This window comes from Festucalex cinctus, chromosome 6 (assembly GCF_051991245.1).
Source record: "Festucalex cinctus isolate MCC-2025b chromosome 6, RoL_Fcin_1.0, whole genome shotgun sequence".
Taxonomy (NCBI): domain Eukaryota; kingdom Metazoa; phylum Chordata; class Actinopteri; order Syngnathiformes; family Syngnathidae; genus Festucalex; species Festucalex cinctus.
In genome coordinates this window covers 10,407,061-10,430,414 of record NC_135416.1, presented here as the reverse complement: position 1 = coordinate 10,430,414, position 23,354 = coordinate 10,407,061, and the positions used below count along the sequence as shown (strand labels likewise).

At 39.8% G+C, this 23,354-nt stretch overlaps 1 protein-coding gene and 1 long non-coding RNA gene across 2 annotated transcripts; one reads left to right on the top strand and one right to left on the bottom strand.

The window, feature by feature from the left end:
* Positions 1–904: 904 nt before the first annotated feature.
* On the bottom strand, positions 905–2,343 carry LOC144020426 (uncharacterized). Its single transcript, XR_013283874.1, has 4 exons — positions 2,239–2,343; positions 1,771–1,922; positions 1,285–1,451; positions 905–974 (listed from the first exon to the last, which is right to left on the bottom strand). It is a non-coding gene; the product is annotated as an uncharacterized LOC144020426 (long non-coding RNA).
* A 9,204-nt stretch (positions 2,344–11,547) lies between these two features.
* LOC144020992 (ATP-sensitive inward rectifier potassium channel 12-like) lies at positions 11,548–21,956 on the top strand. The gene is made up of 3 exons (XM_077524945.1): positions 11,548–11,771; positions 17,609–17,782; positions 19,144–21,956. Exons 2-3 carry the CDS (start codon positions 17,691–17,693, stop codon positions 20,774–20,776), a joined length of 1,725 nt encoding a protein of 574 aa, XP_077381071.1. The 5' UTR covers positions 11,548–11,771; positions 17,609–17,690; the 3' UTR covers positions 20,777–21,956.
* Positions 21,957–23,354: the final 1,398 nt, after the last annotated feature.

The window sequence follows — 23,354 nt, the reverse complement described above, 5'->3', positions numbered from 1 at the left end:
GCTTCTGTCACCCCTGATCTTGCTATTCCCCTCAGTGAACTTGTCAGTTTCTGTGTTTGCAATAAGTGGCGGTGATGCAACAGTCTCCTGGTGATCCGCGCCATGTCTCGAAGCAGACAAACCACAAGAGATGGGAATGCTGAGGACAGACTGCGAGGATTCCTGCCAGGAGCCAGGGGAGGCGCTCGGTTTGCTGTCTCTGGAGGACGGCTGTCTCTGTGAGCCGTTTCTGGATGGAGACACTTCCCTGGTGCGAGGAGATCTTTGGGAGCCCTCGATTGTATTCTGTTGAAACGTTGAGGAGGAGGCACGGCGGGAGATAGACTCCAGATTCCTGTAGAGCCTCTCAGAGTCTAAACTATGCTTGTTGGAAGCTTGTGATGGGCTTTTAGAATCTCGGCTACATCCTCCCTGCGCTTCATAGCCTCCATTTTGTGAAGACGAGTCTGTGTGCTTGTGAGAATATGCCAGTCTAGATGGTGACACCGTTCGAGAGGCATAGGATCCCTGTCTACGTGATGGACTGGACCTGCTGGATGTATGCTGAGAGGGTGCATGTGAGGGAAGGTGAGAAGAACCATGAGATCGAGTCTCACTTCTGGAGAGAGAGCGCATTCGGTTGTCTGACCTCTTGAGTCTGTCTGGGCTCACTGAGCTATGGCGTGTTGGAGAGTTCCTCAATGACTCAGTCCCTCTTCTAAAATTGGAGTGGTACGAGTACCTCTGAGGTGATTCACTCCTCCAAGTATCCAACATGTAAGTTTCAGGGTTTCTCCTCTGGGAGGGAATACCGAGATTGACGTTCCTATATGGTACAGAGGCTTTGGGCTCAGGAACGTAGTTGTTGGGGAGTGGGTGACCCCTCTCGTAGTAACGATAAGACCTTTTGTTAGCATCCTCCGTCGGATCTTCACCATCGGTTCTTCGGTCTGGAGAGAAGTAGCCACTCTCTTGTTCCCTGACTCCTCTGGACTCTGAAATTCAAACAAATGTGAGATTTCAATCGGAGGACTCAGAATGAGGCAAGCTGCTGCAAATTGGCCTGTAAAGTACATATACGTTTTGTAGTATATTCCATCCATCCATCCATCCATCCATCCATCCATCCATCCATCCATCCATCCATCCATCCATCCATTTTGCGAACCACTTGCCCAAATGGGAAAAGATATTTTCGTGCTGGGCTCTGAGAATTAATAGCCCTCTAACATATCAACTTTATCATAATTCCGCCTAATCAAGTGTGTACTATGACTGTAAAAGATCCTGAGTGTGCAGAGTGACCTGACGTTCTGCGGGATCTGTCCCTGCCTCTCCTCTCATCCATCCAGGGACTCCCAGTACTGCGAAGAGGAGAAGGGTCCATCCGGGTCATATCTCCGAGGGCAACACAATTCCTTTCTGAACTCGGGGAGCTGCTCCTCTGCGGACTGCCTGAATTATTTGTAGACCTGGAAAATGCGGGAGAAGGAAATTAACATCAACAAAGCAAGTTACCTGATTGCTAAATGAATCCCTCTCAATCAAAACTTGGCATTATAATCAATATAAAGGTCGCAACATGGGCCCTGAAGAGCAGTACTTGAAACAATGGTTGCGCAAAATTTGTGCTAGCCACCAGTAATGTAACTAAGCAACCAAATAAAAGCAAACAAAATGTGCGTTAGAATGCTTTACCACTGAGAAAAAGTACGGCACCTTCTCTTCACATCTGCTGTTTGCTGCTGCGGAAGTAAGAAAACAAGCTAAAGGACATATATAACGTGTCACCTAGATTGTGTGTCAGTGTCACAGATATCAAGTTCGCACTCAGGACTCAAACTGCGGACAAGACTCCACTCGTAGGTCCAAGCATCTCTGATGTCATCACTGCTTGCACTTGAATTCACCTCAGACAAGACTTGCTCATCATCGCCCAACTCCTGAAAAATGAGGGAAAAAACAGGATACAAGCAGTCAACCTAATCATCAATATGGGAAAATGATCAAATTTAAAGTTTTGATTGTAGAAAGAAATGGCTAATTTGCTTCATTTGTTATGACCTAAATTGGCCATTCTTTTATCAAAAAGCAGTTACCTAATTAGTGTTCTTATAGCAATTTAGCTCGCATCTTTAGCCACTAGCACAGCAATGTGACACAACAGAGAAAGAGTAATATTTAATGAAGAGCAGCTTTACGACAACACATTAAAATAATATTTGTACAATAGAATATGACAAGTTGTAGGCTACTTACTGTCACCGCTATCTTTCATCCAAATCAGCTTCCACCAACTATTATTACCCTTTTCATTCGTGTAGCAAAGCTAACACGTCGACTGCACGCTGGACGTAACACAAGCTAGTCCCTGCTCACCCTCATCATTATTTCATTTCTCTTTTGCATTACAAGAACCGCCCACATGACTCCTTTCGTGGCCTTATCCTGATCCCTTTTTTTTTTTTTTTTTTTTTTTTGCCTCAGCAGTCATTAGTGAACTTCAAAAGTGAATTTAATTTGGATCTAATCCTAAATCCTCTCCAGATTTTTAAGGTCAACCTGCCCTTTTCCTACTTTGATGAAATAACTTTTTAGTCACAACTCAATGGTAGTTCTAGTGTACTCTTAAGTGTTTACATGTGTCATATGGCGGTCTCGCATTACAGCAGATTCCCTGTGCTGCCGATGAACTATTATTAATTAATCATACAAATTGAAGCGGCACCGTCTTGTTTCTCTTTGTTGATATCATGACCTCAATCAGACCAGTTCAAAATGTGTGTCAGTAGAGTTTGATATAATATATATATATATATATATATATACATATCAGCCTGCATTTCTGGTCTGTACTGCAACCCATTGACTTCACCAGACTGATGCATTCTTCGATTGAAATGTTTTTCCAGGTGTTTGCTGTATAGCCTCTTTCAGTTTTTGTTTGCTTCTGGAGGTTTCCTCTATCAAGAGGTAAAACGTATGCTCTGTTGTGTTAATGTCCAGTAATTGACTTGCTCAGTCGAAGACATTTGGCTTTGCCCCCTGATGAAGTTCCTTGTTGTATTGGCAGCAATGTGTTCTGGCACTGCCAACACAACAAAGGATGCTCGATTTCAGGAAATGAGCGTCTGAGAGGAACGCGGGCAGGTGGAAGAGATTGGTATGGACATTTTTTTTTTTAATAACAGACGGAAACTGAGCAAAAAAAAAAAAAAAAATTGGGCAAAAAAGAAAAAAAAAAAGTCATTGACAACCGAATCTTACACAAACTGTGACATACAAAAAAAAAAATGATCGAGGTTCCACTGCACAAAAAATGTCAGTACGACAAGTAGTTAAACATTTCTGCAAAATACAAGGACAAGGACAAACATGTATAAACATATTCTATTTTAAATATTGCCATGGTCCCAAAAACATATTGATACATTTTGGTTATTTATTTATTTATTTATTTATTTATTTATTTATTTATTTTTATGCTGGAGCATACAGAAGGCTTTGATGCAGTCTCTGACCTGAAGAGGTCACTTAAAGCAATGATAGTTATTACAAAAAACGGCCAGCAGGTGGCAGCAGAGTATCAACTAGGGACATCTTGCAACGAGCTCTTTTCCCCACTATATTCAACAGGTTTGTGAATAATGCAGAAACTTAGCTATATTCTAATGCTAATTGCTTCAAAACAGAAAGAGATACAAATATACTTTTTTTTCCTGATGAAAGAAGAGACTCTAATCTTTCTTTTTGGTAGGTTCCATCTTTTTATAGCAATAGAACACAAGATTCTGTGGGCCTTGCTAAATCAGTCAAAATCCAGTAATACAGCTGGGAGTGAAGTGAAAATGGCTGGGAGTGAATGAGTTAATTTTAAACTTCATTGAACGTGTCAGTCAACACTAAATACCATTAACGCTGTCAAGCCCATTCAGAGCACAACAAAAGTTTTTGCCCGTTTCTTATCCCCAAAATTAAACCACGCAAACTGCAAACGTGACGACATTCTCATCAAACGTTTGAGGGGGCATCACACAACTCTCGAGATCAAATGGATTCTTGCTGAGAGTGAAGTTAAGAGAGCAGATCATGTTTGGCAGTCTGCCACTTCTTGCAGTACAGTCGATATTTCTATGAAACGTGTCATGTACACACCCACTCTTGTGAAGCCTCGACTGGTGCAGTGTCGAGGTGCATATGATCGGGCCGCAGGCAGGCGCTGCAACGAGACGGGTCAAAGGTGTTGGGCTGGAAACGCCGGCAATAGCAGTCCTCAGACGGTAGCGACATGTCGCCCGCGATCCTCCGGCATCTGCCATTGAGTCGTTATTAAAATGTGATTGACGAGCTTTCAGTTCATGTTGGGACATTCTTATTTCCCAGGAGACTCTTCGCATAATGAGAATAACAACTTTTATTGAAACATTTGAATTAATTCTCAACTATTGTTGATCAGGCAGGCTATACAATATTAAAGGATGCAAATAGAATGACATCAAAGCCAATGTATCGCTACTAAGTGTCCAATCAGATGTTAGGGGTCATATGTTTGGTATCTTCAGTTGCATTTACCAGCATTATACAATATAGTAATCCACATGAATTATTACGCTGAGGATCACACGAAAAGACCTCAAACTAAGTACACATTATCTTCTTTACCTTCTTCGAAGCCTTGCTTCCTCTCCAAACCAGGTTCAGCCTTCAAGTTCAAACAGAATAGAAGTTCTGATACTTTGATGCATTGTTCCCTAGCTTGAGTTCTTTCAAACTATCGTTTGATTGGTCCTCACATGGGCCCCCATGGTGACTGGTTTGTATCCGATACCATCATCTTTAGAACGTGGACAGCTGTCTTATGGAGAAGGCGAGGTTGCTACACAGATGGTTGCCATGACAGTGAATCAGCATGGAAGTGAAATAAAAGACAACGGCACCATCTGATCCTCGGAACACAGCAGACGAGAACAAACGGTATAAATTTGGGAAGGCCTATTATTTGAGACTGTGTAATGACTGCCCAGTAACTACAAAAGTAAACTAAGCAATGTAGCCAGCAGTGATGTTATAAATGGCATGTACTACATAATCTATACTATAAATAGCACTTACCTGCCATTATATTAAATACACAATAATATTTCTTAGTGTTGTTTGTTGTGTTTCTAATTTGAAGTGGTCCAAATTCTTTGCTAATGCTAAAACAGTGTTTTGGTAGGATAAGGATAGCCTTGGCCAACACGACCCGCCAAAATTATAAAAATACAATCTGGGAGAGATATAGTGCGAAATGACAGGACTTTTAAATGATGAAAACGATATCTGTACCTGTACCACCAAGTCAAAGTGCTCAAAGTGTTGAGTCTGCTTTTCCTTTGGGATTTCAACCACAGGGGGGCGTCTCTGTAGAGCTAATAATACTGTGTGTGCGTGCAGCACAACCTTTTTTTATGCAAAGCTCTAAAGCCCCTGAGGCAAAGGGCTATAATTAAACATGTTGGCAATAACAATTAACAGACAACTATTTTTATTTATTTATTTTTTTTTACCTCATGTTTGTTGTTATGCAATGTGTTGCTTAGTTGCTAGAGCGTTTATATGTAGCACTTAGCTCGGAAAGGACTTCGACTTAAAAGTTTGTCGAACAGTACTGAACTTTTTATGTTACCACATCCACACAAGAATAATCTTCTTAATAACTTTCCCATGACTGTTGGTCATATTACATGGTTTTCCAGACCATCAAATTACTCACTCCCAACTAAAAAAAATATACCACTACAAATAAGTCATATAGACTCCCAAAGAAGGCTGTCGTCTAATATGTGACCGAAGAGTGATCTTAAGAGGAGACCATCTAGCGCCACCTCAGTGGAGAGGTCAAACACTGACGCAGCACTCCTAACCCTGTTGCAACCCTCAGCCTTGACACCCCCCTCGGCCGACATTGATCGGGACCAGTGATTATGTTTGGATCTGGAACTTGGTAACGTCAGCAGTCCTTTTTAATATCATTTGTACCAACCTGCATGTCATACATTTGAATGCGTTGTTTGGCTTTCCTTATATATATTTTTTTTAAGTCTTTTTTTAATTTTTTTTTTATTTATGTGTTGGATTTTTTTTGACCTGCTGAAGATTTTTTTTCACCACAAATAAATATTATCTAACTAAATATTGTGAACAACTTACCCTCTGTCAGTCAGTCATAATGTAGATGATCACAAATTTTTATTTCCTTGTAGATCATAGATTATGAGATGAATGTTGAGAAAGCAAGACTGCCTATGACTGAAATGTTTTATGAAATTACTTTCAGTCTGTATTATCTTAAATATAGTATTTTAATTGAGAATAGGCGTTGTTGGTTACAAAAAAGTGGGCCTAAAAAAGTTGTGCAACTTGTTTTCATCCATTTTTTAAAATCCAAATAATATTATAAGAGTCCATGCGGTACTGTCATATGAGCATGACTGAAAAATTAAAGTGGGTCAAATAATTTGTGAAAAATAAGTGTGGATGTTCCCATATCAAGAGCCTTTTTGTCAAAGCGGCAGCCAATTGCCAAAATCTTAAAAAGCACATTTGTGTCATTTCCAGTAAAGTTACTCCTCATTAACCTCACAATTTGGCCGAAGCACAATAAATACTATGTTCTTGATAACGCTCAAAATGTGTTTTGCATGATTTGACCTACTAACCACGACATTAGATACAGCTAACAGAAGAACTGTATTGTTCCTATACTGCGTGTCTAGTAATGACAATTTAGCTATAAGAGGGCACAAAGTATTATATGCAACTGCAATAATAAACATATTCTTAAATGAATGGATATTGATCTGACAATGTCAATGAATAGAAGAACTGAAGAATAACTTACTTGGTCCATCCATCCATCCATCCATCCATCCATCCATCCATCCATCCATCCATCCATTTTCTTGACGGCTTATTGCACAAGGGTCGCGGGGGGTGCTGGAGCCTATCTCAGCTAGCTTTGGGCAGTAGGCAGGGTACACCCTGGACTGGTTGCCAACCAATCGCAGCCCCTTACATTGACTGCTTTATAATTTTGTTGTTGTTGTTTTTTTTATTTTTATTTTTATTTATTTATTTATTTATTTATTTATTTTTAGATGGGAGCCCCCTTTCCCCTTTCCACCCCCCTTGGCCTGCTTTTCTAAAAACACGTTGACCTAGAAGAGCTCTCAAAATGAGTAATTGGCTCTCATGACTTGTGAGCTTGGGAGTCATCAAGCGGGGCCACAGAGACGGAAAATACCCTCATCATCTGCCCATAAAATCTAAAAATGGACTAAAGAGGAGAGATATGGTGCTATTGAGGGCTTCTTGTGGTTAATTAAATTCTTGACCTTTTGGCTGAGCGTTGTCTAGAAAACTCATGTGCATGGTAATGTTATTAGTGAAAATTAAGAACATAAAAAAAAACGTTTCCAAAATAAAATAAAAACAGGAGTACTTAAAAAATAACTGAAACAAAATGATCCGTTTCTAAAGCTAACTAAAATTAATTGAATGAATTGAATAATTATATAAACAAAAACCAACAAAATTGCTCTAAAAAATTAACAGAATTTTAAAAAACTAAAGTCAAAACTAAATAAAAAATATCATTGTGATGAAAAATCAAAACAATTCCATGTGTGCTATTCTCAGTGATTGATGACCCTAACTTTGTAATGATGCCAAATACTGTATGTGACAGTTGCAGAAATTGATCACACTTGACTACAGTGAAGCCTTGAGATATGAGTGACACTAGCGAGTTCTTCAAGAGCGTAAACTTGAGATAGGTGCGTTGTATTGCGTCAGGTGACTCAACTCACTTCGCAAGCAGATATTTGGCAGAGAACAATAAATATTCTTTTGTTTTTTAAACAACTACACAGCCTCCGCTAGCTTAATGCTAACACGCAATGAGAAACACCATAAGCACAATTAGCATCTACTGTATGTGGCGGTGTTGTAACTTGTTACTCTTGTTAACGGGTATCTGAACACAAAGCATGCATCATCACTTGTAGGCAGACAATATTACAAAACTGACAGGGACTGAGCCAAAAGTCAAACAACAACTCACAGTTATATTTCAACAATTCAGTGCGAATTTGTTCTCAGTATTTGCACGTTTTCAGAACTAATCATTGAAACATATTGTAAGCTAGAATATGTACGAGTAAGACAACAACAAACTAAATTTGGCTTGTCTTTTTGTTATACAGGGTCACTTTCCTTGCTATGCGTCTACCATAACAATATGTTGAATAAACAACGACTGTAAATACGTGCAACCCACTTTCATTGCTCCTTTTTAAGTGCAGCGCGTTTTGGAATGACTTGCAAAACGATGCGTGCATAAAATCATCAAACTGCTAAAAAACAGTAACAACTTTTTTTGCTTCATTCAAACGTGTTACTTGGACATTGTGTTCCTTGGACTGCGAGTTAATCTGGGCCCACTCACTCCTTTTGTCAGCCCACGCGGGTGAACCTCTGACCTCCGACCCTCAGCCCACGCTTCTGGGTGCTGCAATACTGGATCGCCCTACGCACCGAAACGCCCACTTGTTGTTTCACCAAACTAAAAACAATGCCGTTTTAAAAATAACCCGCACAGTGGGAGAGTATGTGTATTTATATGCATGTGAAAGGCGAAGATACAGTTCCCATGGAAACGAAAAAGTTTGGTCTGATTTGCAATATTGTGTCAAAGCAATACAGTACTGTTTATAACCTGGGCTTATTAATTTGTTTATGCAATTTTTTTCACAGCGCTGGTGTGATTTTGTACACAGCCTGAGTGCTATGAAGACCTTACAGATCAGAGAGAGGCTTGCATGTCCTAAAGTGAGGTCACTCTCTTTCACTTCACAACCATTAAGATACTTGTAATTACCAGCACGAATATCTGTTATATAACTTCTGTTTAAGCAGCACATAATGACCGTCAACTAACTTAATCACTCCTTTTGGCACTGGCCTGCATTTGAGGTCAGCTTGTGGAGGATCACTGCCGTGATGTATCGGCTTCTTTGCGATTATCTTTAGAAGTAGAATAGGACAGTAGAGGAATTGGAATGAATACTGTCATGTTTTGGTTCTGTTTAGGGTGGGTTTTGCTTTGTTTTTGTTGGGTTTTTGGTTTGTCATGTTTATGTTCTGATTTCCTGGTTTTCCCTAGTCTCGTTAAGCCTTTCCATGTCCACCTGTGTTTGCCTGCCCTTCCTCATGTGCCAACCAATCAGCACCCCCTTCCACTTGTGTCTTGCCCAGCTGTGTCTCGTCGTGTGTAATTAGTGTGTGTACTTAGTTATCGGTTTTCGTTTCAGTGTTTGTTGGTTCATTATTATTGTTTCCCCACGTTCATGTTGTCATAGTTTAATCTGCTCCTGTATAGTTTTTTCTCGTCGGTATTTTGTTATTCCTTGTCACCAAGCCTGTTTGCCACTTTAGTTTTTTGTTTAATTAAATTTACTCCTTTTGAGCACCTCTGCCTCCCTGACTCGTCCGCCTCCTGCATTTGGGTCCACCACCACACTTCCTAGTTCCTGACAAATACTTCATGATTTTTTTAGCTGAAGTTTGAAATGAAGTGGAAGTTCCTTATAAGCGTACTTTTACACGTTTCGATCTTCTGCATGGAATGCAGCGAATCTATCCTATCTATCATATGCTGAATTTAAAGAGAACGAGTGGAGCTGCTTTCATTGGTCAGGAAGTCGGCTGTGTCCACTCCCACAACGGCACTATTCTATGAAAATACCAAAAGAAAGAAAACTCCCATGCACGCAGTTAGACTTACAGTGGTTCAAAAAATAGGGCCCATAACTGTTTGTTTAAACTTATTTTGGTACAATTTTAGTTACATTTTATGTGCAATATATTTGTAATTATCTCACGGGTACATTATTTTTAATGAAATTCAGAAATTTTTGCACACTGACTTTATTCCTGTAACATATATTTCTTATATATTTTGATTTTGTTCCTATACATGGCAAATGTATTTCATTTAATATAATGACTTTGTTTATGCTATTTATTTTAATATTTCTTGATTTATTTTGTCTTTAGTTACTTTTTTCTCTTGTAATATTTAATATTTTCAACTTTTTTTTTAAAATTTACCATACCACAACTTTGCCATATTAGATTCCCCCTTCTTCCTAATGTCAAGACTTTATGTGTTAAAACCATTTAATGGCAGGACTAAGAAATTGTCATTGGGGGAAAAAATTGCCTTGCATTTCCTGGTTAATAAGGACGCAAACCAAAAAAAAAAAAAACACATAAATTTAAAAAAAAATATTTTAAATTAGTCGATGAGTTAATGAGTTGAAGTTCATTTCCAAACAAATGTCTAAAATGTTAAAACTTTCTAAAGTTAGTGTGCCAAACGGATACTGTGGCTTTTAACTCATTCACTCCCAAAAACGTATTTATACGTTTTTTTTGTTTTTTTTTAGGTTTTTGTATGCTAGAGCATAAGAAGGCTTTGATGCAGTTTCTGACCTGTTCTTATTGCTGCTGGACATGTAAATTTCCCAGAGGGAGCCGTCCCAAAGGGATCAATAAAGTCAAGTCTAAGTCTAAGTCTAATCTTTCAATTGGTAGGTTCCATGTTTTTATAGCAATAGAACATGAAAATGGCTGGCAGTGAATGAGTTAAGGGGTTAATTTAAAAAAAAAAAAAAAAAAGTACAATTTGGATTTAATTAATGGAAAAGTTTCTTTTGTTCTTGCACTTTAGGAATACAATCTCTGTCTCATTTTTTTTTTTTTTTAAATAAATATTTAGGCCTCATCTTCTCCTGCATTTTAATCTTGGTCATTATAATGGTACTTGAGGTGCATTTTTTGGGATGATACTTAAAATTTGAGAGCAACTTGATATAGATAATGGAAGGATGTTATACAAACTATACTGAAAAGTAAAACATGAAAATTGATGTATAGCAATTTAGCAAAACATTTATGTGACAGTAACAGTAACCATATAACATTTAGGGTTAAGTTTCCCATACTCGCTCTTCTTGCATTTTGGTTGGCAGACCAAATGTCTGGAGATATTAAAATAAAATAATAATAGTATACAATGACAAAAAAAAATCACACGTAGTCCCAAATGCTACATGTCTTTTTCAAAATTAAAACAAATTAAACCCCTTTAGTCTAGGGATTTTTTAAATTGTGTTTTATGTATCGCTCATGAAGATGTGTCCACCGATTTTTATTACTGTCTAACCAAGCACCTCAAGATCGAGAATTCTTCAGAACATTTTGTATGGCATAAACACGACGGTAAGTATCTTCGCAAATTCACAACCTTCTTGGAAAATTCACAATCATATTGATACATTTATTGACATTTAGAATCGTTAGGAAGTTTGAGTTGGCTGCAGGTTTTAAATCACAGCATATTTCCACACAATGGGCAAAACAATAGCATATACTGTATGTATAAATAGGAAGATAATCAGACCTCTCTCTCTTTCTCTCTCTCTCCCACTATCACACGCACGGGCACACACGCGCACGGGCATGCACAGATCGAGGCAGATGCACAAGCGAGGCAGCAGTGAAACGCTTCAGCGCTATGGAGCAACGAGGACCAAACTCAAATTGGAGACATTTACAAGTTTGTGCAAGACAAAGCACACAAAACGAAGTTGTGTAAATATTAGAGGGAGGCGAGAAGTGAGCAGTGAGCTGACTCAGGATGAAGGCGACGATGGTCTTCCAATGATTCACACTGCCGGAACATCAAGGTGCGTGTCCTAATTTATTTGGAGTATATGACCAGCATGTTGATTACAATATAAATACCGATTACTTTGCTGTGGTTCCAAGAACTTTATAGTGCCTACTTGCTTCTTCATCCCACTTTTTTTTTTTTTTTTAATCCCAAAATATGAAACAATTTTGAATCTCTACTTAAACTATAAAACGCTCAGAAACACGTTGGTCAATAGTTCACCAAAGCGTTCATCTGGCTGAGTAAGTCGACTGTAAAACGTGTGGCCAGTGTAAACAGAGAGAGGGGAAAATATCTGAATGGATAAAAATCATTTTCCAGTTTAGGGAAGAGTTGGGGCTCGTCAGCCAACCCTCACTCTCCCCCTTGCCCCCTCCTCTTCGCGCCTGTCGATTGTTCCTGCAGGCCGTGCATCGATTTTCAGCACTGGACAGCTCCTATGTGGCCTCAATCAGGCCCACATACATCACACATGCCGCTCCGTCTGCAAACTTCCCCTTCATAACTTGTGCCTGCATACTTTGAATCATCGATTGCAGTCGATGGTGGAAACTTTATTGTAATTTTCAACTGTGTTATGTCAGTTCATAAACGTCTAGGCAAGGGTTCCTAATGAATTGTCTGTGTGAGAAAATGCACTTTTCGGAGTTCACGACTTGTAGTCTTTATAGAGTAGCCTATTGCATTAGAATATCAGCAGATAATGTTAGAAACGATTTCATATTCCAGACTTTGAATGGAAGAGTTTTAACTCTACTTTCTTTGCCCTCATGTACATGTGAGATACAGGAAATTTGGACCATAACACCAAAATCATTTAAACAAAGTCACAGTTTGATGGCACATTTTACAGTAAATGCAATGTATCTGTAATATTTATAGTGCAGTAAAACTTTAAAGACGTACACAATATTAGGACGCTAAAATTTTAGCTTACATTTATTTGTTGGTTTTATTGTAGTAGTATAAAGGAATTAAAAAAAAAAATCTATTGTTTCTGATGTAGGCTCCTCAGGGTCTGTTTTTTAAACCACAGTGTTGCATAAAGTGATCGAAACTACTCTTTATTTTCATCTGCGTTTTTTCACACTCTCATTCTCTCTTGGTTATTTTAGTAAATACCATTAGATGTAGCATCCTCTGATGTCATAATCTCTTCAACTTAATCTCTATTGTCTCCTTTTCCCTTTACACTTTGTACAATCTGTAAAAAATCTCACTTTTCTCATGAAGACTTTTCCACTCATACATTATTTCTGTCTTTAATTCTTCTTCTCATTGTTTATCCTTCAACTTTCATCATTAGATCTCAGATTACACTGGACAGTTCAGGCCGGGTCTCGCCGCAACCACCTTTCAGATTGTTGTTTGGACTGAGAGATTAAGAGGCATAGTAATCTGTATTTGACCAGGGCTTTCTCCATCTTTTGCCTTGCATGAGATTATGTTGGTTTCGCTGACATATTTGAATAAGGCTGACGTCAAGCATGAGGGATCTTCTCCTGATGACTTTTGATTAGATCACATGGCCACCGATTCATCTAGTGTGATGCAATTTTACCTCTGTGGGCTTGCTCAGTCACTACTTAGTTTTGATTGATACTGTCACTTTTTTTTTTTTTTTTTTAATTTAGAGTGGTTTATAATATTTTAGCCTTAAAACAAAAACAAAAAATATGACTGTGCGGTTCTACAATCTACGTAACATAACACTAACCATATTGTTAAATCAACTATTATTATATTTGTCTGCAATGTTTATCTAATTAGATATGTGAGTTGAATCTAATGAAGTTTCTAGTCACAAATGAGTAACACAAGCACACAAACACGCCTACAACACTGCGATTTCGCCTCATCAAGGGAAGAGAAATGTTACCAAGGCAACGCACAGTACAATAAAGCAGCTATTCTCTACTACTAATTGTGAAAAGTCGCCACCAGAGATCAAGTCTGCAAAGATATCAGCTTTCTACTTAGACTTTTTCAACTCATTTTATTTGACCGAACTATTTGAAAATATCAATATAAATAAACATATGCATATAAATTAAGTGTCTTGCCCTGACTGATCAAGTAAATCTAAAATGGAACAATTTTTATGATTAGTTTTAACAACCATGACAGATTGACAGGGGTAAATTCAAGTGTAGTGTTAATTGAATTAAAAAAAAAAAAGAAGAAAAAAAAGAAAAATCCAATTTGATAAAATGGTAAACTGAGAGCACTTACAGCGCTTTAGCTACACCACATGTTGTCCAAAGTGATTTACCAAGCCTCATATTCACTTTTGGGAAAAAACATGTATACCAAAACTGTAGACGGCTGATGAGGAAACTTTTAGTTTAAAATCCACTTTTGGTGAAGTTTTAAATTAGGGCTATCAAAATTATCGCGATAGTCTTGAGTTAATTTAAATTTCATTTAAGACCACTAATTACTGTACTGGGGGAATTCCAGTCGCAATGCAGTAGCCACGTCCACATCAAATTTAGCAGGACTGTAATAAATTTAATAACAATGCCTATATTTGTGGAGCCTGGCGTCCAGTTGTGTTTTGAAATTTAAAAATGTGCAGAATTTCACAAGTTACTTCATCTTAAAGATTAGGTAGCTCTTAATATGAAAAAAAAATGCACTGAGCTGTCACCAGCATTTTACAAAGGCAATTATGCCATCTAGTGGCAGAAAAATGACCTCAACACAAAATCAATATCAACTCATTTTTTACAGTACAGTACATCTTTTTAATGTTAACTCAATTTTATGAATGACTAAAAGATACAGCCATGTTTCTATTAGTTTAACATTTTTTCGACTTTTATGTTAAGAACAGTATGAAAACTTAGTACAAATATTTTATTGTACATTTAAAAGAGATATAAAATATATGAAATTGCTCGACACCCCTATTTTGAATACATCAGTGTCATTCATCCATGTCATGTCTGTTGTACCAGCTAGTTAGCGCTAAGCTAACATAAGAAGGTTCCTCTCCAGTCGAGCGTTTGCAAACTCACTTCATGTTATGGCAAAGTAGCAACAAAGGCGTTGATAAACTGGCTATATGGGCTTTATTGACTGATTGCTAAACAGTTTAATATAATGCTTAACATTCCCATACACATGGAAACATTTCCAGATGTCGTTGTTGAAAAGCTTTCACTGTCATCGTCACTAACGTCACCCAAGCTGTTGACATGTGACTTGTGCGCACTCCGAGCTTCCTTATAGAGCTGCTCATCTTTAAGAACTTTATAGGAGAAAGGGCTGAGATTTCATGTAGAGGACGTTTTCCTCCAGATGCCAAAGTCGTCAAGTTTACGTCATCCTCCTTTTCGGGATTATCCAGTTGAAAAATCACTCGGGATCCGGCCAATCATCAGCCAGTTGGCGACAGCTGTCCTCGGAGCAACAGGGAAAGAAGTCTGGGAGCGTCACACACATTACATGACACTAAATCCCATCAAGATGTGTACTTGAGAGTCTTTGAATGGTTTTGCATCAGTCTGTTTATTGTTGATTCCGCATGGGTATGGAGCAAAGGCTTTTAAACTGCAGTTGTTGGAAATATTCCCAAGACCATCAATTACTATCTTGCTTTAACACAATGCACTCGTGTCAAAGTGATTCCCAAACCTCCGATGCCCTTTAGGATTGCATGCAATTGGCCCGCTATTGGTTATGCAACACGGCGCTTTTTGATTCTGCTGCTTCTGACATAATAAGCTGAGCAAAATCACCCTACAACCTTGTCATAGGGCCAACTATCAGATCAATTGTTCCTCTAACAGTAGATTACCACTGATTCATGTCTTTTTTAGACCTTTGTCCCCACCGATGCCCGTCTGGTTTTCCACCCCTGGTTGGCCTGAAGCTCCCAAAGGCAAACCACTAGAAAGAACCTGATCAATAAGCTTTCGTTACGCAAAACTGTCTGACCCGTGCATTAGGGCAAGGCCAAATACTTGATTTTTGTCATTTGGATGGATTCAAGTGAACAATTTCATGTCACACGAGCACTCGCGTTTTGTACAAAATTAAATCAAATTGTCATGAGACCAGAGTGAGTATGTTGCAAGGTTTTGATAATGAAAACTAAAGAACAACAATCAAAACTAAATCTGAAAAAACTTTTTTCGTTAAAGGGATTAGATCATGGTATTTTAAGCCCTTCAACATGTAACTATAGGCATATGATGATTATATCTTTTACCTTTGACACCATGGCGATGTAATTTTTTTTAATGAAATATTAGGTGTTTTGCTGTTATTTTTGCTAAGTAAAACGTCTGGTTCAGTAAAACCCCGCCTCTCTCCGTGTGGTTGTCGCGCCCCCTCTCGACCGAGTCGGCTGCCGCTGGAGCGCTGCGTTCGAGCACTCCTCTGAATGGCCACGCAAGCCATCGATTCTTCAATAAACATTTGAAACAAAACGGCTCCTTGCCGCAAGAAATCGTAGTGCAGGAGGAGGGAAGGAGAGGGAAGAAAAGAAACTGAGTGGGTCACGAATCAGGTACCTGCTGCTTACAGGGCGGGTGCAATAACCACTACACCATTCGCTCAGTTAGGTTCAGTGGCGCAAAGGTTTTACCTGGAGTTTACACAAGTATCAGCCAGAACTGATTTTAAGACGGCCAATTGTCATTGCACTTTGGCATTGCTAATGTGAAGGATAATTGTTTGCTATGAATCCATTTGGGCAGAATGTTTACTGATAAAGGCTACTTTTATCACTATCCTGCAAGCATGGAGGGCTCAGAGAAAGTGGGAGTGAATTTCGTCCGCAGAGGAGGTGCGGTGGTGGGTCCGCACCTAATGACATCATAAAGTGAGCACCCGCTCGTTTGCTCAGGTTGGGAGGGGCTGGTGCTTGGAGAGCAGAATGACCTCGAATTTCTCATAGAGGGGCACCACTTCGGTCATGGTTTTGGTGAGGAATTAGCATTTTAACTCCAAAAAGTTGTTTTTTCACGTTACTGTCCATTTAACGAAATAAAATACAATGGGGGACTATAATTATAGGAAAAATATCTTTTGTTTCATCTCTGTCAATTAATGTCATAAATGAGCTTTCAGGGTTCATTTTATGTCTATTTATTTCAGTATTGCTGTACGTCCATACAGAAAACAGAAGGCTTGAGAATTGTAGTTTACTCTATACATAAATAACAAATACTACAATGAAGCATTTATAAAAAATAAAATAAAATAAAAATAACACTAATTTACAAACTTGCTCTTAAATCAATTTAAAGGGGAAGCCATGCAGCACCACTAGTCTAAACACGGCATTCTGATTAATATTGAGTTTGTGGAATATGACTGAAACAGAAAAATGAACCCGTTTTTATCCATCTCTATGGGCGGCCATTTTGCCACTTGCTGTCGACTGAAAATGACATCACAGTTGCTCACGGGTCAGGTAACAGCCAATCGCGGCTTGTCTATTTTCTGAAGCCGAGCCGATTGGTTGTTTTCTGAGCACTGAGAAACTGTGACGTAATTTTCAGTCAACAGCAAGTGGCAAAATGGCCGCCCTCTGAGATGGATAAAAACGGATGGATTTTGCTACTCATATTCCACAAACACAATGTTGTATTAACCAGAATGGCGTTTAGACTTGTGGTGGGACATACAACAGTTATTGCTGTGTTGACTTTCCTTTTAAAACTAGCTGAAGTAAAAAAATATATTAAAAAAAGTCCTTCATTACAATTAATTTGAAATGAACTGTAATGAAAATCCAAAAACTACTTATTATAATACAATATGTTGTGATAAATTGTGTGTTAAAATTTCTCTATGGTGACCCCTTTTGTTTAGTTTTTTTGAACTTTTTGTTTCCAGAAAATGTCATGAGAAGACGCTGGTCACAAATGCAAGACCTACCTGAGCTCATACTGCATCTCCGTCCAGCAACAGTACTTTCATGGTTGGAACTGCCCGTCCCAACCTTCATTACTGCCCTTGCAGACGTAGACTGATGATCACCATTGCCATGGGAGCAGTGCGAGTCAACAGGTAAGATGCGGGAAACGTGCTGTACACATCAAACTTGAAAAAGTAGAACGAGGACTGATAAAGTTCTGATATATTGTTTAACCTTTTTTTAAAATGTGGTGTAGAGCAAGCAGCTTCGCTATACAAACAGAACTCTGTTCTAGAAGTGGAAGGCTGCATGTTTCACTCACAAACGTGAACGTGTAGTTCAGTGCGGACCTCCGCTAACGTGGAACAGAATTTCCATCTCATTTGATTGGCTGGAAAGTCATGACGTGACATCGTACTACTCCAGTGTGGGTGGTGGTAATGCACATTACAAAGTAAGCAGGCTTGACTTGTGACATACTGCAGGCTTTTCACCACAAATCAATCTGATGAATGAGGTGGTTCATTGCCCCCCACTTGGACTCAGTGCATGTAGACTGTGATGGTGAAAAAAGAAATTAGGGTTAGGGGCACATTAGTTTCTCACCATAAATCAGATGGTTGTGCGTTGTTTGAATTTGAGTGCAAATAAGTGCAAACATCTTGCTAGCCGTTCCACAAAGTTATTGCTCGCCGCTCAAGCTAGCTCCTGCTCAATGAGTTGCTCGCTCGCTCACTCCAATAGGTAGTAACTGTGGTAGGCTTGGGAAGTGTGTTCTGTCCGAGGCACCATTTTACCAGTGCAGCATTTCGTTGCATTCTATTAGTTCAACACTAGATGGCACTAAATATTACACACTGCATCTTTGTTTTCTACAGTAAAAGTGTTACAAACTTTTAAAAGATGTGAAATGTTAAATTTGTGCTTATAGTTTTAATTAAAACAACAACAAAAAAACAGTAAATGCAGAGAATTATCAAGGTCAGCAGCATCAATTGTAAAGTCAACTAATAATTTAAATAAATAGCGAGCTGAAGTTAACAGTTGTAACCCCTTCAGAACTGCATTTTTTTTCTGCTGGGCATTTTTTGTGTGTGCTGATTTTGACTCTTTTCCAACATAATTACAAAATGGAAAACAGTTTTGGGGGTTATCTCATGTTTTTATTTGTTATAGTGGACGCCAGGATAATATGGCTGTAACGTGTTGTAAACTTACCAAGCTAATATGTAACATTTTTATGAACATCATGCAAATCAACTTGCGATTGTGATTGGTTAGCTAAGATCCAATCATGAACCAAAAATGTTGATATCATCTAAATTATGCGTTTATACTGGTTTACATGTATATACTGTATGTCATGTACACTGCAATCAACTATGTGTCTGAAGGGGTTAAATGAATGGGATGGATGACACTTACGTGCGTGTTTATCTTGTCATGCTTGTCAACACAACAAAAGGTTTGAGCGAGACGATAAAACATTCCGCGTTCTTCTTCTGTTTTCCAGATACAGCATTGTTTCCACAGATGAAGATGCCCTGAAGATCTCAGCCCTGGGCCTCCACAATGGCCACAGTCCTCTGACTCAGCAGACCCTGACGGGGTCGTGCATGCAGGCCGAGGATGAAGGAGCAGGAAAATATCCTTCTGGCGAAGAAGGACGGGGGCCTCTGTCTCTGAGAGTGACGGATGACTCCACGGGCCACAACAGCTGCCGGGCTTCACCATCATGCCGACACGCCGGCGTCGACCTGGGCACCGGTCGCCTACGCAGCCGATTTGTGAAAAAGAACGGCCAGTGTAACGTAGTCTTTGATAACATGGAGGATAAGCAACGTCGATACCTGGCTGATATTTTTACCACCTGTGTGGACATACGCTGGCGCTACCTGCTGCTCATCTTCACCGCCACCTTCCTTTTGTCTTGGTTGTTTTTTGGTCTGGTCTTCTGGGGAGTGGCGCTGGCTCATGGAGACTTTGACCTTCACTTCCCTGTGAAGGAAGGAGACTCTCAGAGCAAGGCAGAGGACAGGCAAGACAAACGGCGGCCGTGTATCCTGCACATCCAGGGCTTTATCGGGGCATTCCTCTTCTCCATAGAAACCCAAACTACCATCGGATATGGCTTTCGCTGCGTCACTGAAGAGTGCCCGGTGGCTGTGGTGACGGTGGTGGTGCAGTCCATCGTGGGCTGTATTATTGACTCCTTCATGATAGGCACCATCATGGCCAAGATGGTGCGTCCCAAGAAACGGGCTCAGACCCTTCTATTCTCACATCACGCCGTCATCGCCTTGCGGGACGGGAAGCTGTGCCTCATGTGGCGCCTGGGGAACATGCGGAAGAGCCACATTGTGGAAGCGCACGTGCGCGCCCAGCTCATTAAACCCAAAGTGACGGCCGAGGGCGAGTACCTCCCCTTGGAGCAGACTGACATCGACGTCGGTTACGACGACGGTCTGGACCGGTTGTTTCTGGTGTCTCCGCTGGTGGTGGTACACGAGATCAACAAGACCAGTCCTCTGTATGACCTGAGCAGTGCCGACCTTCAGAAGGAAGACTTTGAGATTGTGGTCATTCTGGAGGGCATGGTGGAGGCGACGGCGATGACCACTCAGGCCCGTAGCTCCTATTTGGCCAAGGAGATCTTGTGGGGTCACCGCTTTGAACCGGTGGTCTTTGAGAAAGGGAACCGCTACCACGTGGACTACTCTCGCTTCCACAAGACATACGAAGTGCCAACAACGCCACACTGCAGTGCCAGGGAGCTCAGCCAACGGGAAGGTCACGGACGCCCGCCCTCGTCCTCCTCTTCGGGTTTCTCGCGGTCCCCATCACCGTTCGCCCCGAGGGCGGCACGCCAACTTCTAGGCCTCCACTCCCCGAGCGCGTTCTGTTACGAGAACGAGGTTGCGCTTTGTTGCGGAGACGACGAAGAGGAAGGGGAGGCGGGCAGCCTGGGGGTGAAAGGTGACCGAGGAGCAAGTTTGCAAGATGACCTTCCCGTGGGGTACAAAGAGACGTTCGTAAAGGAGCAGATGGTTGAGATGCTGTGTGTGCTGGACACGGAGAACCAGATCAGTCTGGACAAACTGCAGCCCGGTCTACCTTTATACATCAGTCGAGAGTCTGGAGTCTAAAGCCAGTGGCAAGGGAACGGCTAACTTGGCTTTCTTGAGCGCATCCAACCAAAGCATTGCACTAATTGTGAATTCAAGAGTTAATTCATTTTTTAGAACTTACAGACAAGGAACGCTTGTGTCTCGGCAAGAATTGTACATTTTCATATGCGTTGATCGATTGAGGCATTGATTTACCTCCTCCAACAAGCTCATGTCAGACTTCCTTGTTTTAGTCACTATAACCTGCTTATGATCTATGGAAGAATCAAGCTTTTGTTCTTGATTTCACTTCAGTTTTTTTGTAAATATGGTGTGCTTTTATTTCAATATGGAACTGATCATTTTAGATTCATACATCAGATACAGATGCTAGAAATATTACATTTTAGAGTGTTATAACACCTAGAGTTCACTTTATCTTGTGCGAATCAGTCGACGAGTTTGTAAACCTCACCCTTGGGTTCCCTCCTTTTTCGGTTACTTTTCATCCAGTAAAAAAACAAAAAAACAAAAAAAACAAAAACAAAAAAACAAAGTGAAGTCATCTGTTACCAAGCTGTAGTTGACTCACCATTCCCGAACCACACCAGAGTTTGCGTTGTTTGTTTGATTTGGTCCACTCAATTACTGTGTTCATGAGAAAAGCAACAGCATTTGAGTGTATTTGAAACTGAGCAAAGGGCGCTCAGTTGAAAGCACCCGTCATTTCGAGCTACTTCATTTGGAATGATTCCAGAGCTGATCGACCTCACAAACCATTTTTATATAAGCAGTCCACCAATTTCTAGTAGTCTCTGTCTTGTTTGAAGGGTATCATTCATACATGACCAAACAAAATTCGAGATTTGATCACACCAGAGTTCATTTTTAATGCAGCGAAACCCATCCTGTGTTCGACTAAACACTTCCTAAAAGGAAGTAGGACAAAGACTTAACCTGCTGTCATCTATGCTCACTGTTTAAACATAATTATTTCCTTACTTTTGAACATCCTTTTAAAATCACAGAAAGGAGTCGTCATAATTTGCAACAGAAAAAAAAAAAATCATGAGCAAAGACACAATTCTAACTGTAAAACATGTACTGTACAGAAGAGGAAAATGCACTTTATTCTTCTTTTATCAGTAGATACAAACACAGTGTGTTGTTTTGTATGATAAAGCACCTAATAAAAACAGTATTTACTGTTACAGTATGACTATTTGAATTGTCCTTCTTTGCACATTTTGCACAGCACACTTTCTTACAGGTGGACGGATCGACTTCACCATCTGTGTCCACATATTGACTTTCAGTTTGGTCAAAAGATCAAGCAAGGTAAGCGTTAAAGGGGCTGTCTGCCGGATTCACTCAGGAAAATGCACTTTTTAAATACAGGATGTACACACTTTAACTTTCTCTCAGTCTACACATTTGGGTTTATGTTAATCTTTGGTGTTGATTTCGTCCTAACCCCCCCCCCAAGCCTGTATTTTGCCATTTTGTGTTTGTTTTGTCAACAGCGGGACGTTTCTGTGGAAAGACAGTGTTTACAACCCTCCAGCCAATCGCAGAGCGGGGGGTGGCGTGTCGCAAACGGGGCCGGGCGAACATGTCGGCTGCGTGACATCACTCCCGCGGCAAAAATTACTGTTTGAGAAGCGTAAATAAACAGCTATACTGCAAAATTAGACTACTCTAAAATGTGAGTGCACCTTAAAGGTGATGTGGCAAAAATTGTGCTCTAGCTTAGCATATTAGCATTTCCATATAGCTTGTCGTCAGCATAATATCGTGCTTAAAAAAAAGGCTTTATGCAGTTGCTTTTAAAAATAATTGTTACTTAAAATATTATCTATTCATCCAGTGTACTTTGAGAAATTAATTTTCATTACATCTCTTTGGCAACGTTGTTAGGCAGAAGCTGAGTCATTTTGTTGCACATTACAAGTCGGGACTGCATTTGTGTCTATGTCCTCTAGTTTCCTTTTGTGCGTTCTAGTAATTTACACCTAATACCATATTTCCATTACTCAATTGGGTTGCATGAATTACAAGCCAGGGCAACGCGTTAGTATACTGGTTAGCACATCTGCCTCACAGTCAAGAGGACCTGAGTTTGAATCTCTGAACTGGCCTTCCTGTATGGAGTTTGCATGTTCTCCCTGTGCTTGTGTGGGTTTTCGTCTCCCCCATATTCCAAAAACATGCACTGTAGGTTAATTCTAATTCAATTGTCCCTAGTGGGAGTGTCAGCCTCTCTCCCAAAGTCACTCTCACCTACTCTAATGAGGATAATTTACACTATTTTTTATTTTTATTTTTTTTGTAATGGTTGGATCAATCAGAGGTTGTTTTTCATCAACCTTTAAGTTAAACTTCTAAAAAAAACTATATTCATATTTTTAAACAACACAATTTTGCTGAGACATTAACATCAGATTGAATACAGTAAATCTCTACAGATACGAAGAAGTGCAATCATGTAACTCCTGACCCAAAATACGCCCATTCTGCCTGAGGTAAAAGAGGAAAATGGAGCAAAATTGATTGATTGGATACAAACATGAACAAAGTGGGATGAGATAGATCACGGGAAGGCCAGGTGACACACTTT

Bases quoted from the DNA above. Each gene is read 5' to 3' on its own strand.
- LOC144020992 (XM_077524945.1), top strand. From the start codon at position 17,691: ATGGTTGGAACTGCCCGTCCCAACCTTCATTACTGCCCTTGCAGACGT. The intron at 17,783-19,143 runs GTAAGATGCGGG...TCTGTTTTCCAG, and splicing joins GGAGCAGTGCGAGTCAACAG to ATACAGCATTGTTTCCACAG.